The 17,794-nt window shown below is 38.2% G+C and overlaps 3 protein-coding genes across 3 annotated transcripts in view; 1 reads left to right on the plus strand and 2 right to left on the minus strand.

Moving 5' to 3' along the window:
• Window positions 1-1,443, minus strand: part of LOC107103659 (calcium/calmodulin-dependent protein kinase type 1-like) — a 60,286-nt gene extending 58,843 nt beyond the window's left edge. Inside the window, exon 1 of the mRNA XM_015403448.1 lies at window positions 1,312-1,443. The gene's annotated coding sequence lies outside the window, so the exon portion shown is untranslated. The remainder of the gene's footprint in view (window positions 1-1,311) is intronic.
• Window positions 1,444-8,678: 7,235 nt separating this feature from the next.
• On the plus strand, window positions 8,679-15,495 carry gnl3 (guanine nucleotide binding protein-like 3 (nucleolar)). Its single transcript, XM_015403446.1, has 15 exons — window positions 8,679-8,749; window positions 8,912-8,970; window positions 9,152-9,292; window positions 9,370-9,489; window positions 10,111-10,191; window positions 10,271-10,406; window positions 10,496-10,599; window positions 11,841-11,991; window positions 12,090-12,177; window positions 12,263-12,440; window positions 12,520-12,662; window positions 12,841-12,977; window positions 14,824-14,963; window positions 15,145-15,208; window positions 15,284-15,495. The coding sequence occupies exons 1-15, from the start codon at window positions 8,737-8,739 to the stop codon at window positions 15,382-15,384; spliced, it is 1,656 nt and encodes a 551-aa protein (XP_015258932.1). The 5' UTR covers window positions 8,679-8,736; the 3' UTR covers window positions 15,385-15,495.
• A 985-nt stretch (window positions 15,496-16,480) lies between these two features.
• Window positions 16,481-17,794, minus strand: part of glt8d1 (glycosyltransferase 8 domain containing 1) — a 4,610-nt gene continuing 3,296 nt past the window's right edge. The window contains exon 9 of the mRNA XM_015403449.1: window positions 16,481-16,975. Coding sequence (XP_015258935.1) covers window positions 16,797-16,975 — 179 coding nt within the window. The 3' untranslated portion in view covers window positions 16,481-16,796. The remainder of the gene's footprint in view (window positions 16,976-17,794) is intronic.

A 17,794-nucleotide genomic window follows, 5' to 3' on the forward strand; every position in this document is an offset into this window, starting at 1 on the left:
CAGTGCTGCATATCAATCAGCCCTGTGTACCCACTGGCTGATGATGGGGGTCATTGGTCAGCCTTTGTTAATGACGCACAACAAATCTTCTAATGTGGGCCTATTAATTGATGAGCACGCTTCACAATTAAGAGGAAGACTTGAAAGAGGAGGAGGACAGCAAAGAGCTATAATACTAGAAGCAGAGCAGAAATGCTCATCGTAAAAACTCCGAAACAGCAGTGACTGAGTGAGCCGCGGATTAATAACACTCAGAGCTTCAAGTATTTCTCAGCAGTCACATAAAAGAGTTTAAATCCATCTTAAACCACATTCATTCTGGTTGTAATTAGCAGGGGCGGAGCTAGATGGGGGGCCAGGGAGGGCCATGGTCAATCATTGGCCACCCCTACCATTTTTCCCTCTTAATACAGATGGTGGCAGCAGTAATTCTCTCAAGTGGAATATTTAAAACATTTAAATTTTAACAATTACTTGACAAAAAAAAAAACTCTGCACATCAATTCATCCTCTTTTCAGAACTAGATGTTGTGTTATACTATGGGATAAAGAGAAAATGATGTGTCTCTGGAAGTCATCTAAGAGTCTTCAGTGAAATCATAAAAAAAAAACTATTTTAATAAAAACTTAATAATCAATTTATGTATATATTAGTGCTTAGAATAATTGTTGACAAAAGTAGGTAAGTAATGACAAAGGCCCAGAACTCACACCTGAAAGAAGTGTATCCACTATATATTTTATCTAGACAGCATGGATGTTTGAATATATGCGTCTATTTGTTAGCAAAGGCTGCAGGAAAGTATAGTTTGTTTTTATTTATAAAATATGGCTGTTGTGCTTGTTAATTTTCCTGTTGCAATATATTGGCCCTGAGGTTCTGGTGCCTATTCACTTTCAGCCACCCCTCAGTGTGCATTGCTTATTGCCTTGCCACCCTTATAAAAATGTTCTCTGGTAATTACTTTTGTAGTTCTGAGTCAGTACTACTGAGAAAACCCTCACTTTACTGCTAACCGCATTTCATCTCAGTAGTTGCCCCTTACACAGAGGTCCTCTTTAAAAGCAGACTAATGACCTTATTAGGATCTTAGAAAATGACTTTCTGGCACATTTTTGACTTATTAACATATGTCCATGAAGCGCAGTATAAAACATAAGCAGATTTAACAGAAAAGCTGGTTAAATGTTGCGTGGGGATAATAAAAAAAAAGAAAGCAATAAAAAAAAAGACAAGCCACGCCTTGCTGGCTTCCTCCGAGAGTAACAGATAAAGTTATTTGCTGAGAGTTCAGGGTGAGTCCTCCTTACCGGTGAAAGTGCGGGTCGGTCGGTGAGGTCCAGTCACTGCGTCCGTCCTGTCTGTCCCTGCTGCTGCTGCTGATCGGAGCGCTCCCTCCCTCTCTCTGACAGGCAGACTCACCCGCAGCAGTCCTGCTGACGTCACCCTAGGGTTGGACTCCCAGCGGACCAATCAGCGCTCGAGCCGCGGCGCTCAGGTGAAACCTTCCTCCTCTTGTGATCACGCCGCCGTGGAGGTGAGGCGGTGGTTTGATAGGGGCTGTTACAAGCGACCCCTGCTGCTGAGCGCTGTCTGAGTATCTGTGCATGACACTGCTGATGCAGCCTAAAGGCATTAGTGCTTGGAGAGGCGCTTTTTGCGCGTATAACGCCCCAGGCAACCTCCTCCATCTGCTGCACCAAACATAGAGCCGCTCCTTTATTGCTCCATCTTTAGAAGTTAACTTTTTTCCCATTACTTTAGATAAAAAAGATTAATACCAAATTTTTACTTCTATGGCAGGTCTTATTAAGGGGGCCCGTGACCCCTAGCGGGTCCACAGAGGTACTGCAATGGGGGTCATGAAAGTTTTGGTTGATCAGACTTTTTTATATTCCCCCCTGCAATTTTTTCCACTAATTGAAATGTCTTTAAATACACATTAACATGAATTAAACACACTCAAGTAAACAGAAGGCAGAAGATGTCTTTCAGTCATCAATGCACACATTCAGAGACACACATGAGCTCTTTCAAGCTGGGCACCGTTTCATTCACAACACCTGTCCCATCAACAAGGAATCAGTATCAGAAATACTTTAATAATCCCAGGGAGAAATTATTTTTGTTACATGACACCATCTGTAATAGAGTGACTATAGGACCAGTTTGATATAACACAATTTCATGCAATATATATAATTAGGGGGGTCCCTGCTCCATCTCACCATCAGTTTTGGGGTCCTTGGCCTGGAAAACGTAGAAGACCCCTGCTCTAAGGTCTGTTTCTGTTCATTTAGATCATGGGTTCCCAAAGTTTGGGTCATGACTCAAACGGGGATCAGGAGACACGTGGAAGGTCCTAAAATTGTTCTTACAATCAGTGCCATGTAATCCCTGAGGTGTATGGAAGGAATAACATTATGAATGTCCCATGAAATAAGTATATGGAACATTTATTTACCCAATTCAAATATTAAATGGACCGTTGAATTGTAAAATGCATATTTTAATAAGGAAATATCCAAATAAATACATTAAAAAAATAAGACTACTATTTCAGTAAAAAAAAATACATCTTGCTAAAATTGTATATACTCACTTCAGTTTATATGCATTAATAAATATAGAGTAAAGTCATTTAATTAATATTTATTTTAGGGGTTCTCCAGTCTGTTTAATTATAATTTTTATGGGTCACAGCCTAAAATATTTGGGAAGCACTGATTTAGCTGTATTACAAAAAAAGTTGAAATATCAATTGGGATCAATGCAGAAATGACGTACCAGTGAAGATTATATGCTGTGTAAATATCCCCTCAATGATTGAGCTCATTATGCATGATTTGCTGCATCAAAGCAGCTGATTTTAGGATTAATATCCTCAGTGTGGACAGTTGCTATGTCAATTCATAAAGTTTGTCATGAAAGAGAAAAGTAGGAAGTTGATGTGCATCAAATGTCATTTTCTGGTCGATCACTGATAACGATTCTTAAAAAGCCCAAAATGAAAATTTGAATTTTGATCAAAACCCATATTTTCTTTAATAAACTTTCTTTTATTTGCATATCACAACACTTTCAGATATAAATTAAAAGTTTAGAGCATTGACAGTGGCCTATTTTTATACCTTTTCAGAGGTAGGTAAGATAGGTGGTTAAGATCGGTTTTATATCTAGGTGTCAGCCAATCCCTCACCTATCAAAATAAAGGAAATCAGGGCAAATTGATTGGTCAACTAATAAATCAGTGCACCTCTAGTAGAAAGTGCACTAAAATTATGTAGACCATGACTGCTCCAACTTTTATGGCTCTAAATAAATAGTGCAAAAGTTTGAGATATAGCTATGACCCACATATGGTGCCCAGCTTGTTTTACCGATATGGTATCTATGTTGTCAACACAAGTAGATCCTGTTATGGAAGAAGGGCGATGACAAAATCTAGACCTTTACCCTGCAAAAGATTCCATATTATCTTTTTGTTGTCTCTCCTTGGTGTTGCCTGGTAGTTTTCCATCCTGGTGTGGTTGGGAAATCTCTTTTTAGTATGATTTCTGTCTTTTGGTGAACCTTTTTCGTCGATCAGGTTATTGTGTATTGTTGTTGTTTTTTTTTTTTTTTTGTTTGTTTGTTTTTTTAAGGACTTAAGTTTCTCCATTTGTGAATAAAAGTCTATTTTTTCTAAAGTTTTTTTTATTTTTTATCTCTGGTGTTGGATGCTGTGGCACTGAAAGGGTTTTTGCCAATTTATTTTCATTTTTGGAAATTGAGTACATGATGAGTAACCACTGCAAATTGTTTTTCATACACCTTGGAGCAGGTCATTAACATGGCAAACAATTAATTATTACTTCAACTACTTCCGCAGGTTACAGTTGAGTTGAAAAGCAGACGTGGAAGAAGTAGAGCAGCAGCGAGGACAAGAAAGAGAAGGAGGAAATTCAAGCCATCTCTTCTATCAATCATTATGGGCTCCAGCAAGGACAAGTCCATTTTAAAGATCTTTCAAAATCCGGTGCTAGACAGACCACTACAGAAGGTCATTGTAATCTATTAACTCTAAACATATACAAAGACTCATTGAAAAAACTTTTTTTATATATATAATTTCTTTTCACTTTTTGATCAATAAAATATTTTTGAGTTTAATTGAATTGTCTGCATGTTGTCTGTTTGAAAAAAGCCAAGTCAAGCCAGTGGAGGTTATGTGGTTGTCAGATTTAATTATGACTTAATTATCTATTACACATTCTTAAATACAGTTTCTGATCTTCAGAGTGTGGCTTAAGTCCAGTAATCAACCTGTACTTTACAAGCATAAGAGAATCCTATTAAGAATTAATAAACTATTTACATCCTAGGAAATACGTTGCCATTCTAGCTTCATATTAAAACCTGTTTTCTTAAATGATAAGATTAGAATTTCAAATGATTTTACTATAAGTTATTTTTGATGTGTAGAGCTTCATTATTATCATTATTATTATTTGGACAGCTGATATCTCAATAGCAGTTTTACAAGCAGGTGTGTGTTCCTCCTTTAACATGGATTCATTAATCAAAATGGCAAAAAAACTGAGAATGTGAAGCTGAAGCTGAATGTGAAGTGTGGCATTGGCGTTTGAAAGTTGCATGCATTGAAGCTCTATTTCTGTTAAATTGGAGTGATTATGACATGCAGCTATAGAAAAAACAGAAAATTAAAATTTCACATAAGACCAATTCCGTAATATTGTTTTTTTGTAAATGATAGGCTCTGCAGTTTTCCGCTCAATACTTCATCAGGGCTCCTTATGCATGAAAGCAAGCAGGGAAAGTAAAGCAAGTAAAACAAGATGTTTTACTTGCCGATCCACCAGGGATTCCAAGATCAGGAGATAAAGATTTGACTAATCATAGGGGGGAAATACCAGATGAGCATACATAGCAAACAATACTGTCAAGGGAACACTAAGAGCAGGAAATACTTTAATAACCGAGTGTTGAAACCTTTCCCGCATGCATGGTCCACTAGGTCCAATAATATGAGAACAGAAACACACTCTGGCCAATAATGTCTTTTAATATTATAAAAAGATTGAAAGTGCTGATAATTTAACTAGTTGTTTTAAAGGATAAAGAACTAAAAAAATATTAAAAGAAGCATACATGAAATGAAGCCCCATATGCACAGTGTGATGTTTCTGTTTCACTTGAAAGCCAACTTTGATAAGTTACTGTTAAATGCTTTGGTAAACCTCATTAGTAGTCACTAGTGTTGCACCGGTGCAACACTAGTGACCACTTGTGTTGCACCGGTGCAACACTGGTGACTACTAGTGTTGCACCAAAGCCATTTTTTGGCCCCGATACCCGAAACCTGGCTGTGCAGTATCTGCCGATACTATACCAATACCATCTGTTTGAAATTGATGTGTGTGTATATAAGAAGAATTGCATACTACTTGGATGTAAAATAATTGCCATCATGGCTTTGTGAAGCTGCTGCCTTCCTTTGTGAAGCAGGAAAAAGACAAATACAAAGTGAATTCAGTAGAACTTTTTATTGCCTATCTGGAATGGGTGACAATAGTTGAAACAAAATATTGGTATCTGTGCCCTATTTGTTGGTACTTGCCGTTACCACCATTTTAGTGCTGGATTGGGGCCCTGCCTGATACTGGTATCGCTATCGGTGCAACATTAGTAGTTACTCTCTTTTCTGTTCAGTTGAGGGGAAGTTTTAGTTTCAGTCTAAGATAAGTTGTGTCAAAGCTTGCCGCTGCCCTCTCCAGGCCTCACTGCATATCTTACTGTGGATTTGCTCTTTTTTTTTTCAGCTGGAATCGGTTTAATATTTAATCCAGGCACACAAGACATGGCTGTCACCTGGGGAGCAATCGTTACATAAAAAATTGAATCCCTTATAATGTTGAATTACTTCAATTTGGTGCAAACGCCTCAGCATCACTGTTTCATTTATCGAATGCATTCGAAGTTCTCAAAACTCAAGTGCAAGTCCTGCTGGTGGTCTCTGGATTGAGTGCCCCTTATTAAATGTGATACCCCTGTATGATTGTAGAAACAAGATAAGCTTCTAAACATTTAAAACAGCTTAAGATGAGATTTTAAAGCTCATTTATCTTTACACCGATCTGAAACAGCAGGAAAGGTGAATGACTCAGGGGATATTTTGAAATCTCCCTGTATAAACTGAAACTAACTGAACCAAGAACACATGTATGTGGCCACACATACTGCCTTATATTCCCTGCTGAGGTCAGATTGTTGATCCGAGAAGAAAAACAAACCCAATGTTGATACTGTAATAACGAAACCATTGAAACATTGTTATTGCTTTGCTAAGTGAAAAGCTAAATAGTACTATAAACCCCTAAAAATGACGGTATTTTTTCACCTTATCTCTGTACAAGCAGTAGTCACAGAAATAATGTTATGACTGAAGTGATAACACAAAGTGTATCTCTAAGAGTGATTAACCAGACTAATCTTTATTCAGTTCCAAACTTTCAGTTGAAAGCAGCTGCTATGTCAGAGCTCTGTCCAAATTTATTCAATTCAATTCACCTCTTTTCAGTAGGATTTAATTTAACAGAATCAGCATTACTGGCTGTTTAATTTGATCAAATTATTGATTAAAGGTCTGAGTAAGGAACTCTTATCTTGTTAGAATAATGTTTTTTATAGTTCCACATTTTATCTAATTAAAAACCTTTTACGGTAATATAAATATTTATCATTAGGATTTAAAGGTGCAGTAGGAGATTTTTTGCCATGTGGCTTAAAGATCTCCCCACAGCCGCTTAGCAAGCAGTGAAATAGAAGGTCTGGAAGTGAAACTAAAATAAATGGTTCCCGCTGCAGTGAAAAATCAATGAATAACCCCAACCAATCGCAAAAGATGGTCTGTTGTACACAATTGGTTCCATGACACGTCAATCATCGTCGTCTGCTTGTCCCTCCGCCCTGTGTGCGTACCCTGACACATGAACGAACTGAGCCCCCAATGCTCGTGCAGGACGCCATGGTTGGAAGCTAGCGCTGTTATGCTACGCTCACACCTAAAGCAACAAGAGCAGCAAAAACACACATGCTGGTTCATTTTTTATGCTTGTACAAGATGTGCGGCTGAAGCATCTCTGCGTAGTGGAAACAGTGGGTGTGATGTGCGTTGGGCGGAGCTACCCTATCCTTCTTTGCCTGTAACAATGGCAGCTATATTTGCTGTGATCAGTGGTTAAAAGTAGTTTGAATCTATTTTGAAGTGAGAAAGTCCACCTGAAAACATGGTCAGTCCATTAGAAAACTAACATCAGGTGCATGTCCCTTCAGATACTATTGTAATTATAAAGCATGCTGGTGGCAAAAAAGTAAGTACAAAGCAACTATGAAAGAAAAGCTATTAGAACCTCCAAGAGAGCAGGGAGTTCAATGCAGATTCACCATCCAGCAGCACAGTGATGCTTAAAAAACAGGCAGCAGTGTCAGGGCTCCTGTGTATTAGTGAGTGTGAGTTATGCATCTCTCCAGAGAGGATCTTTGTGGAGAACCTGGGTAGCCTACACAGGTGAAGATATTTCTTTCTCATCAGAGTGCTGGGCTTAAAAGAGCAGCAGAGCCTTCACTCATTACTGGTTTCTGGTGTTGTGAATGTTTTTTAATTGCTTTCAAGTCTCTTGCATCCCTTGAATATTTTCCCTGACGTTTATTGGTTTTTGTTTGGTTTTCAGTGTGTGTGTTTTGGATTTTTACTTCTATTCCCCTTGGACTTTCATTAAATCATCGAAAACTCATCTGCGCCTACTCCTCTCTGCATTTGGGTCCTCAAAGCCTCGACACAACCGCACAAGAACTCCAATAAAACTTTAAAACTGATTTTTATAGACATTCAACCATCTACAAATGATAAACCAAGACTTTCTATTGAAGTTTCTTTTTACATCATTATTTATTTGTAAAACATGTTTAAATTTATATATATTTTTAACTATTTTTCAAGGCTGAACTCTAAAAAAGATGAAATTGTCCAGAGAGCTGTTCCAAACGAAATTTCTTTTTGTTTTACACTTGTGTAAACAAAAAAGACAAAATCCAATCCAAGTCTTAAACCTTGTATCATTAACTTTTAAACTCACAATTATAATATGTGTTGTCTTAATTTATCGGGTAACATGCCTATAAAGCAAAGTTTGTGGTTACAGTGAGAAAAACTTACATTTTTACTTGACATTTTACATACCCTTCCATTAAAGACCAAAAATCAGCTGCCATAAAAATAAATTGAAACAAAACATGTGTGACGGAGCCCCTGAACTAAAATATTGCTCAGCAACATTTTCTGCACCTGTTTACAGGTACGGTGGTTTACTTTTCATGGCCAATGTATTTTCTGGGACAGTTTTGTTGTTTTTTTAGTATTTTTTAAATAAACATTCAAAATCAATATTTTATTTTCAAAAATTATTATTTAGTACATTTTATTTATTATTACTTTTTTCAGTTTTATGTTAACTGAATTACTATAGTGAATGTATTTTTCTTCAATGGGAGTGTATGTAAACAGCTAAACTGTATAAACACAGTGGGGATAAAAAGGTGTAATAAACCTTCCGGTCAGCAGGTGGCAGCGCTACCTTTGCTCTCCCTGCCTGAAACGGAAATGAGGTAGGACCTGGCTTTCGCTGTTTGCACGTGTGAGGCTTCAGTCACATTGGCAGATCCACAGCGGCACAATGAAAAGACCAAGTAAGTGTTTTTCTGCACTGTTATTGGGTCAGTGAAGAGCTGATATTCAATGCCGTGATGGTTGGTTTGTTCATTATGCTACGGTTGGTTAGCTTTCATTAGCTTTTCCCCAAGCTAACCAAGGTTTAACATTGCTAACGAGCTCTCCGCTCTCTTTTACAGAGTTACGGAAAGCAAGTAAGAGGGTCTCCTGTGCCAAACGTTATAAAATACAGAAAAAGGTAAGTCGCCGTATATTTAATCCATATGTTGTCTGCTTCATTGACTTTTAGATAAATTGGTTTTTACTTTTTTTTGCATGGCTGAAGTCTATTCTAATGACTTTTTTTTTTATAAATGTATGCGTTTTCAAACACTGCATTATTTACAGGAAATATGTAATTTTCTTTTCTTTGATTTTAGGTCAGAGAGCATAACAGAAAGTTAAGAAAAGAGGCTAAAAAGAAGGGACTGAAAAAACGTGTAAAGAAGGATCCCGGAGTGCCCAACAGCGCCCCCTTCAAGGAGGAGGTCCTCAGAGAGGCAGAGCAGAGGAGGCTGCAGGTCAATATATAGCTTTGTTTATGTCTGTTGATTGTTCTTATATGTAGGTTTGAATTTTTTAATTTGTTTTTTCTTAGATTGAAGAAGAAAAAGAGAGAATACGCCAAATAAAAAAGGAGGAGCGAGCCCAGAAAAGGAAAAAGGAGAAGGAAGATGCTGTCAAACAGGCAGAGCCCAGCGCAAAGAAAGCTCGCACGGTAACAGGTCACCTGATTGGTCAATTCAGGACAGGGCCACTAATGTTTTAGAAATGTATTTTCTCACCAGCATTGATAAATAAGAGTGTTTATTTGGTTATTGATTTGATATGTTTCATATTAAAATGTATTACATAAAAAAACTGGTAAATAGAGAAGAAAACTTGTCATGACTTCTCATACGCTGATTCCTCATCCAGTGACATCACTGCCCTTATGAGTGTTCAATATCTCGACCACAATGGCTTTTAAATAAAATTTTAATGTACATTTTCATTCCTACATTTATAAATGTAGGACTTGTGTTCATTTGAATCTTTTTATCCAACTTTTATTTTATGTGTGGCAGGCGAAAAAAGTACAAAAGAGCAACACCTATGTAATGCATCTCTAACAGATTGGGGTGTTGCCTTTTGGGTAAAATGGTATCAGAAGTATGATCACTTTAAATAACTCCATTGATTTTAGGTTAAAACGTAATATATTTAAACCATAATATATGTAGAAATTCCTATAGCTGCTAAAAATATATGTTTAATGTACCATTTATTGTTTTGATCTGTTTATTAAACTTAATATTTAGTTAATGCTTTATTTTCCATATCTGTCTCCAATTGTTAGGATACCAAAGCAAATGGTGCAGAGAAGCGTTCAGCTCCAAACAAAAACTCTAAACAGCACCTTTGTACTGAGCTGAACAAGGTAAGCCTTCACATTTTACAGTCGGATCGTTTCTGATGCACTGACAGGTTTACTAAGTGAATCTAATCTGGTCTCTCAGGTGATAGACGCTTCTGATGTGGTGATAGAAGTCCTTGATGCCCGGGATCCACTGGGATGCAGGTGTCCACAGTTGGAGGAGGCCATTCTGCTTAAGGGAGGCAACAAGAAATTGCTTTTGGTGTTAACAAAAATAGGTAAACAGACATGATAATCTCCCTCCTAATGAGAAACAATCAGATTTATTTGCAGTTGCAAGAGTATAATTCTTTCTTTTCTGCTGTAGATCTTGTACCAAAGGAAAATGTGGAGAAGTGGATGGAGTGTTTCCAAAGGGAGTTTCCAGTGGTAGCCTTCAAAGCTTCGACGCAGATCCGCAGCAAAACTGTGGTAAGACTTGCACTTCAGGACCAAAGTTATTATTTTTAGGAAAAAAAACTAGTAAGGATCAAAAACTGTGCCGTAAAGATCCTGAATTTAAGCCTCAGTCCTGCTTAAAAAAATTAAATAAATAAGAACGACAGTTTACCTCACTGCTGAATTGGAACCCTGTCTTTTTGTATTAGTCATGAATTTAAGATATAACAACTAAAACATCATTGTTTAGCAGTAAATACACGGAATGCGTAACGGCGTGTAAGCTCAACAAAGCAGCATATGTTTGAAAAATGAAATTTACACCAGACGCAAAAAAGATCACTCTACAGCAACCGGGCTCTGAGTAAACATGAGTTTTTGTGACATGGGTTAGTAAATTAAACTATTGATGACTTTGAAAAAGGGGATTAAATTTTTGGCCTTTAAATTATCTAAATCGCACTTTTTTATGAAACTGGTGTCATATTTAAAATTTTTTTTTTTTTTTTTTTCAGAAGTGTTATTTGATTATTTCTTTATCATTATCACAATAGTATCACAAAATGTATTAATAAGATCTGAAGTCTGTATCATCCTGCAGTAATTGGGGAAAAAACAACATTAATAGAGCTTTAGATTTTTAAATTTTGGATTGTTTTAAAAGAAAGATCAGTAGCATCACTGGTTTTAACCCCTTAAGTTGCTAAAATGCACATCAAATTCCTCCTGTTTTATGACAGAAGTTAAAGACTCAAAAGGGTAAAATGGATAAATCTGTGTCATATATCCAGTCATACTGATACTGCTTTAATGTAATTCATCTAGAAAATCTAAGCTAGACTATTTGGTGTCCTGAGGCAGACGAGGATTAATAAAACCCGCCAGTTTAGCTCTCTGTAGAAGACGGATGATGTTTTACAAGGAAATGTTTTTATTTTAATTTTTAAACCTCTAATTGTGCTTCAAATGGGCCGACTTTGAGTCCGACTAGTTGCTGCTCAGGGCTGGTTGTGTTAAAGGTTTTAATCACTGATCGACACGCTCTTCTCTTTACTGATGCGGAGGATTGAGAAGGTTGAACAGCTTGTTTCCGTGCTGTTAGAACTGGTTATAACCTCCAAAATCAACCAACAAGCCGCAGAGTTGACCCCTCTGTTGTTGAAGGGGCCGATTTGTGCGTTTGTGGAACATTGTTGGAATAAAATCTGTTTGTATGCTCCATCTTCAACTTGATGAGGACACTTTAAAGGTAAACATGTTGCTCTGTTCATCAGAAAGCCAGAAGGAGGAAAATCGTAGCCTCCAATGAAGTCCTTGACAAGTCAAAAGGGGCAGTGTGCTTTGGCAGCGAATGTCTGGCTGAGCTGCTAACGGCGTATGCTGCTAAAACGCAGAATGAATCCACTCTCAAAGTGGGCATAGTTGGTAAGCTTCCCTGCAGAGTTGCTGTTTTTATTGACACATAATGTGTAGTTGGATTAAGCTCTCAGGTTTGCTTTTTTTACCCCATTCTTTCCTCTCAGGTTTTCCTAATGTAGGAAAAAGCAGCCTGATTAACTGCTTGAAAGGGATGATGGCGTGCCATGTTGGCGCTGCAAAGGGCACCACAAAGTGAGAAAAGAAAATGTTAGAGTATGTAGCCAAAATATCATTTTTAATTTCTTCATGAATAAATGTTATCTTATCTGTCCATCAGAAACATGCAGGAGGTGCACATATCAAAGGCTGTGAAGCTGTTGGATAGCCCAGGAGTCGTGGCTTCGCCGTCCAACCCGGCAGCCTCTAAGACCCTGAGGAGCCTGCAGGTGGAGGAGGGTCAGGAGAGCGTGCTGGAAGCTGTCAATACGTTGTTGAAGCAGTGTGATAAGATGCAGGTACTGGCCGCTATAGATCCAGAGAGGATTGGGAGCTGATTGGTGAATATTGGGACTTTATCTTTCCTTCTTGTTTTAGATCATGCTTCAGTATAACATCCCAGACTTCAGGAATTCCTTGGAGTTTTTGACCCTGTTGGCCAAAAAGCGCGGCTTTCTGCAGAAAGGCAGCGTTCCAGACACAGAGCAGGCAGCCAACACTTTCCTCACTGATTGGACAGGGTGGGTGGCTTTTCTTTACTGTGTAGCTGTATTTTTTTGGAAATGAGGACAAAATGCATTTCTGGAGTTCACTATGAAGACTTCTAATCCAACTCTGATCCAAACATCTCCTGGTCGAGAATAAAAGGCTGTGTGGAGTTTTACTCACATAGATATCTCTGCTTTGGTGTTTCATTAGAGCTAAATTAAGCTACCACTGTAAAGTGCCAAGCAACTACAGCCTCCCTGTCTACGTGACTGACGAGGTGGTGTCTGAGATGCAGAGCGGCTGGGATCTGGATAAAGTGACGGCGGGAAACAAAGAAACACTGAAAGGTATGCGTCTAAATATAAAAGGGTGTTATATTAGAGCTGAAAGAATCGGATTAATCATGATAAATCGATTATGGAAATGCTGAACTAATAAGTCGAAGGGAAATCATATCTAATTGTCAAATCATTCTGCCTTAAACATGTATATAAATGTACTCTTTATCAGGCCATATTGTCCCAAAAGTTAGACAATTTCTATTTTTAAAAACATCCTGTCTTAAAATCCGGTTTTTTTTTTTGTGTGTGTGTGTTATCTTCTGCAGGCCAGTTAGTTATACGTCAGCTTTTACTCCTAAATTCAGCCAATCATATATCAACGGTCATCTGTTAATCTAATTTTTTTTGGTCATAGCATCTTGATTCATATGTCGCAACTAATATACGCAACGGTTGAAATAAGGATCATTTCCTTTCCATTGAGTTCCGTCCCAGTGTTCACGGGGATGGACGTCTGTGTCTTCAGCAGGCGTAGAGCTAACAGAACTGGCAGCGTTGCGAGGCAAGGGCTCAAACATGTACGGCTGTAAGCCTTCTACACCAAACCAAGCTTCTGCCGCCCTCTTCCACAACATCTTCATCCCCGCTTTCCTCCTCTAAATAAAACATGTAAGACGGAGGAGACTCATCCATGACCTCCGACACAAATCTCTCCTCCTCTTGCATGTTTCTTCTGTCCATAGCGTTCCTTGACTGTGTCATTACCAAGGCTACGTTCACACTGCAGCCTGAGGTGACCTTAATCCGATTTTTCTTTTTTTGCCCATATGCAAGCTGTATCTGATCTTTTCATGACAGTCTGAACAACGGAGATCAACTTTTTTCTAATGCAACCCAGGCCACTTGGCTATGTGGTCCTGAATCTGATACTAATCTGATCTTTTCCAATACGACCTGTGTCTGAACGGCCATGTTGCATCCATCTAACCTGAATGCCATTAATACCGGACAGTGGTCACTCTTCTGCTTCTTGCTATGCAGAAAAACGACCAAAATGCTGGACAATGATGCAGAGAGCAGTATTTATCTTTAACCATCTTGGAAAGATTGAGTTTTTAAGGTTGGAAAAGATCGCTGAATGCTCTCCAGCACTACCATCCATGTTTACTTCCATAAACACAGTGCACACGGGCCTATGATGTCATTGCGTCCTCTACTGTGCATGGGGGACACTTAGGTTGTATAAATGCAGTTCGCACAGGAGATCACATACAAGTCGCATATATTTAGAAATGTGAACGGCAATGCAAAAAAAAATTCGGATTTCACCAAAAAAAAAAATTTGGAAATGAGCATCAAAGCCTGCAGTGTGAACGTAGCCGAAGTCACCAATTTAGTGCTACTTGGTCGCAATGTAATTTCCTATTGGGAACCTACTAGCACTAAGTTGCTAACTGGTTAGCAAGAAGCTTCCGATAAACCTGCCACAATCAAAATTGCTTGCGAACCTTCCGCCACAACAATCCCGCCCCCTTGATAATCGACCAATCACATTCAGTTTATTCACTCGTGTAAAGTCGTGCACCACCCGGGAGAATTCGGCACTGCAACGGTTGGAACGGACGTTTCCTTACAACTTTAAAAAATATATTTTTTAACTGTCAATGTGCTCTTATTAGTTTCACATGGTTTGATATGTAAAAAGTATTTTAAGAAGCTTTAGCTACCTGATTATTGATCGAAAAAATAACAGATTAATCAATTTGCTAAATAATAGTTAGTTGCGGCCCTCGTTTATTAATCATGGAGCAGAGGAAAAACGACAGATACATTTTCTGTTTTGTTAGTCAAATGAAATCTCAATATACCTGCTGGATGTTGAATTTTTCCGCTACGGATTTCTTCTTTCCAGGTGTTAAATTTCCAAGCCTTTCCAGCAGCATGATCTTCGGCTGCAGAGGTCCGACTGCAGGTCTGCTGAACGTGAGCAGCATCCCTGAGGAGCAACCATCCGTGGAACCGGAGGAGCAGGACAACAGTGAGGACGATGAGGTAACTCCAACCATTCATCTACTCGGACTCTATTTCTATGGCCTGCTGGAAATGAGGACAAAAACGCAATTCTGGATTTGTTCCATGGAGACTTCTAATCCAACTCTGATCCAGCTGTTAATCAATAGAGTTTGCTTGAATATAAGTTTAAAGAAATTAAAAACAGTTGCTTTTCCTGCAGCCTGAACAAACCGAGGAGTTGGACGAAACGGAGGAACATGAGAAACCCCAGAAAAGAGTCAAAGGTAATTAGTTCGATTTAGATTTTATCTGTTCAATAAAAGATGAACGCTGTAAGTTGATGTGTCTTCTTGTTTCAGATAAACCCAGGAAAGTGCATTTCCAGTCTGCCCCTGTCGACATCAGCCTCTCTACAGTTCATACAGACGACGCCTATGACTTCAACACTGATTTTAAATGAACATTTACTCATATTTTTGCCACAAAGATCTCGAACAGCTTCATAAACCATGTGATTGAAGTCAGTCCTGCTGATTTAGTTTTTCTTAAATGAATCTGGCCGATACCATGGGGAAAAAAACTGATTGGTCAGATTACATCACAGGTTGATGTAAACAAAGTTGTCTATTTGGTATGAGCATAAATACCTGCATGTTTTCCCTGCTATTTGATCTGATGTGCCAAGTAGCCGTTATGGCTGCTAAAACTGCATCATGGTATGGAAATACTCCTAAGAACACCGCTCCATTTGCTTACGGGGCTGTTTAAACTCATGGACTCATTTTCCGTGCAGAAGAATCGCAGTCTGTGTGGCTGACTGCACCATGAAGCGTTTCTATGTATATACCGGTACTTGTAAAAGACCTGTGTGACTGGAGATCATTTGTAGGATCTCAATCTATAACTGTATATAGATTTGCACCTATAAGTCTATTAAATCTTTACAGTGACAATGTGGCAGTTTTCTCTTGTTAAAACTGCTTCGACCAGGTTTCTGTGCAAAGGAGTGATTTCAAAGTTTAGGAAACAGGAAACATTTTATTGATGTAGTACAAAACACACTTGGAACAGCACACCGGTTAAAAAGCAAAGAGGGCATGCAGTATCTGAGGCAACACAGTGGCGATCTGTCAGTGATCTTAATGTCTTAAAAATCCACAGCTCAACAAGAGAGGTTAGTGTTCATGTACGACAGCATAACCGCTTCAGAGAACATAGTTAAAAGTGGTTCGCTTAGGTTGTTAACATACTGGGTAAAAAGGCTGGATTAATCTGACATGCAAAAGAAATCCCTCAAATATTTTAAGGCCATAGGGGAGCACAAACTGCTAACGTTATTACTGCTCTGTAAACGTGAAATCTGTCATCTTACACTAAATCACTTGAGACATTTAAGCATCTAATCCCTTAAAGTAAATAGACAAGTCTTTTATTTCCTAAAATACACTGGATCCACTTTTTCTGATCCCTTATTTGTCCAATTTCTAACAACCAAATGCTAATATAGTTAAAAACATGGGGTCTCTGCCCACAGTTCCGATGGAGCACTTCATTGGCAGCAACTGAATGAATACCTAAAACTGCTATCTCCCGGGACACAGTCATAACAGTCATCTGTGGGATCTCCAAACAAAAAGAACAAAACATGTTTTTCAAATATGGTCTCATGACTGAGAAACCCAAAATCCTTTGAGTTTCAAACTGCTATTAAAGTCAATGAAAGAAAAAGTCCATAAATCCATAGGATGACGAATAAGACTGCTGGCGAAGGAAAAGGTTTAGCTTAGTTCCTGAGGTGAAAGGAGACACGTTTTACTCCATAGGGAACTCTGCAGGTCCAAGAAGAGGATTTTTTTTTTCTTCTGTCTTTCCTCAGTCTGCATGTCTTCGTACCGGATGAAACTTCCCTGTGGGATCAGGAATGAACCACTGGTCCCACACCTCTGTGAAGGAGGACGTTCCCATCCAGGGCTTATAGTGTCCATTCCAATGCAGCAACTTGGCAGCTCTCACATACTGTGCAGAGTAGCGGTTTCCAGCTCCTGTAGTTCCTAAAGAGTTGGAATATAACAGGGTTTATACAGGAAAGGGTAACTCTAATTTAATGCTTTTAGAAATAATTTTTGTGCACCCAGGACTTTTATTTATTATATAATATATATATATTAACACATTTTACACAATCACAGTAAAGAGAAACATAAAATCAAAGAAAACTTTAGGAGAGATTCTGTTGAATGCACTAGTGAACCTGTGAATATGCAGATTGGCTGATGCCAAAAACAGACAAAACCATAATCTGTTGATGCATCGGCCCTATTTCTATTACAGCTTTGAGTAAACAATCGACAACCATTTCATAAATGAATGGAGCTTCAATGTGGATAAAAGACAAGTTAAAAAAAAACTATTATGACTAAAGATCTCTGAATGAAATCTTCTGATGTAATTTCCTCTGCAACTTTATAGCATGGCTGAGCAGCAAGGCGTACAAATATCTGAACCTTTTCCCAAACAAATCTGATGAGTTGATTTTTTTCCTTCCTGAAATTTTATGATAAAAAAAATGACAAATTACTTTCAAAAACTCGTTTTTATTTCAATTACTCCACCTAAGAGGCAACCTTAATTTAAAGGGTGAAATAATTAAAGCTTGTAAAACACTGATGCTTCACAGCAAACAAAAAGTGACAAACTGAATGTTTGCAGCTTGTGGTTTCACACAGTGAACTAATTTATCAGTTATAATCACATTATGTAAGAATACAAAGTGATGACTTGATGGCAGAGATGGCAAAAGTACTCACATTCCGTACTTGAATAAAAGTACAGATACTTGTGTTAAAAAATACTCTGGTAAAAGTGGAAGT

This window comes from Cyprinodon variegatus, unplaced genomic scaffold, assembly GCF_000732505.1.
Source record: "Cyprinodon variegatus isolate N-32 unplaced genomic scaffold, C_variegatus-1.0 Scaffold1500, whole genome shotgun sequence".
NCBI classification, from domain to species: Eukaryota; Metazoa; Chordata; class Actinopteri; order Cyprinodontiformes; family Cyprinodontidae; genus Cyprinodon; species Cyprinodon variegatus.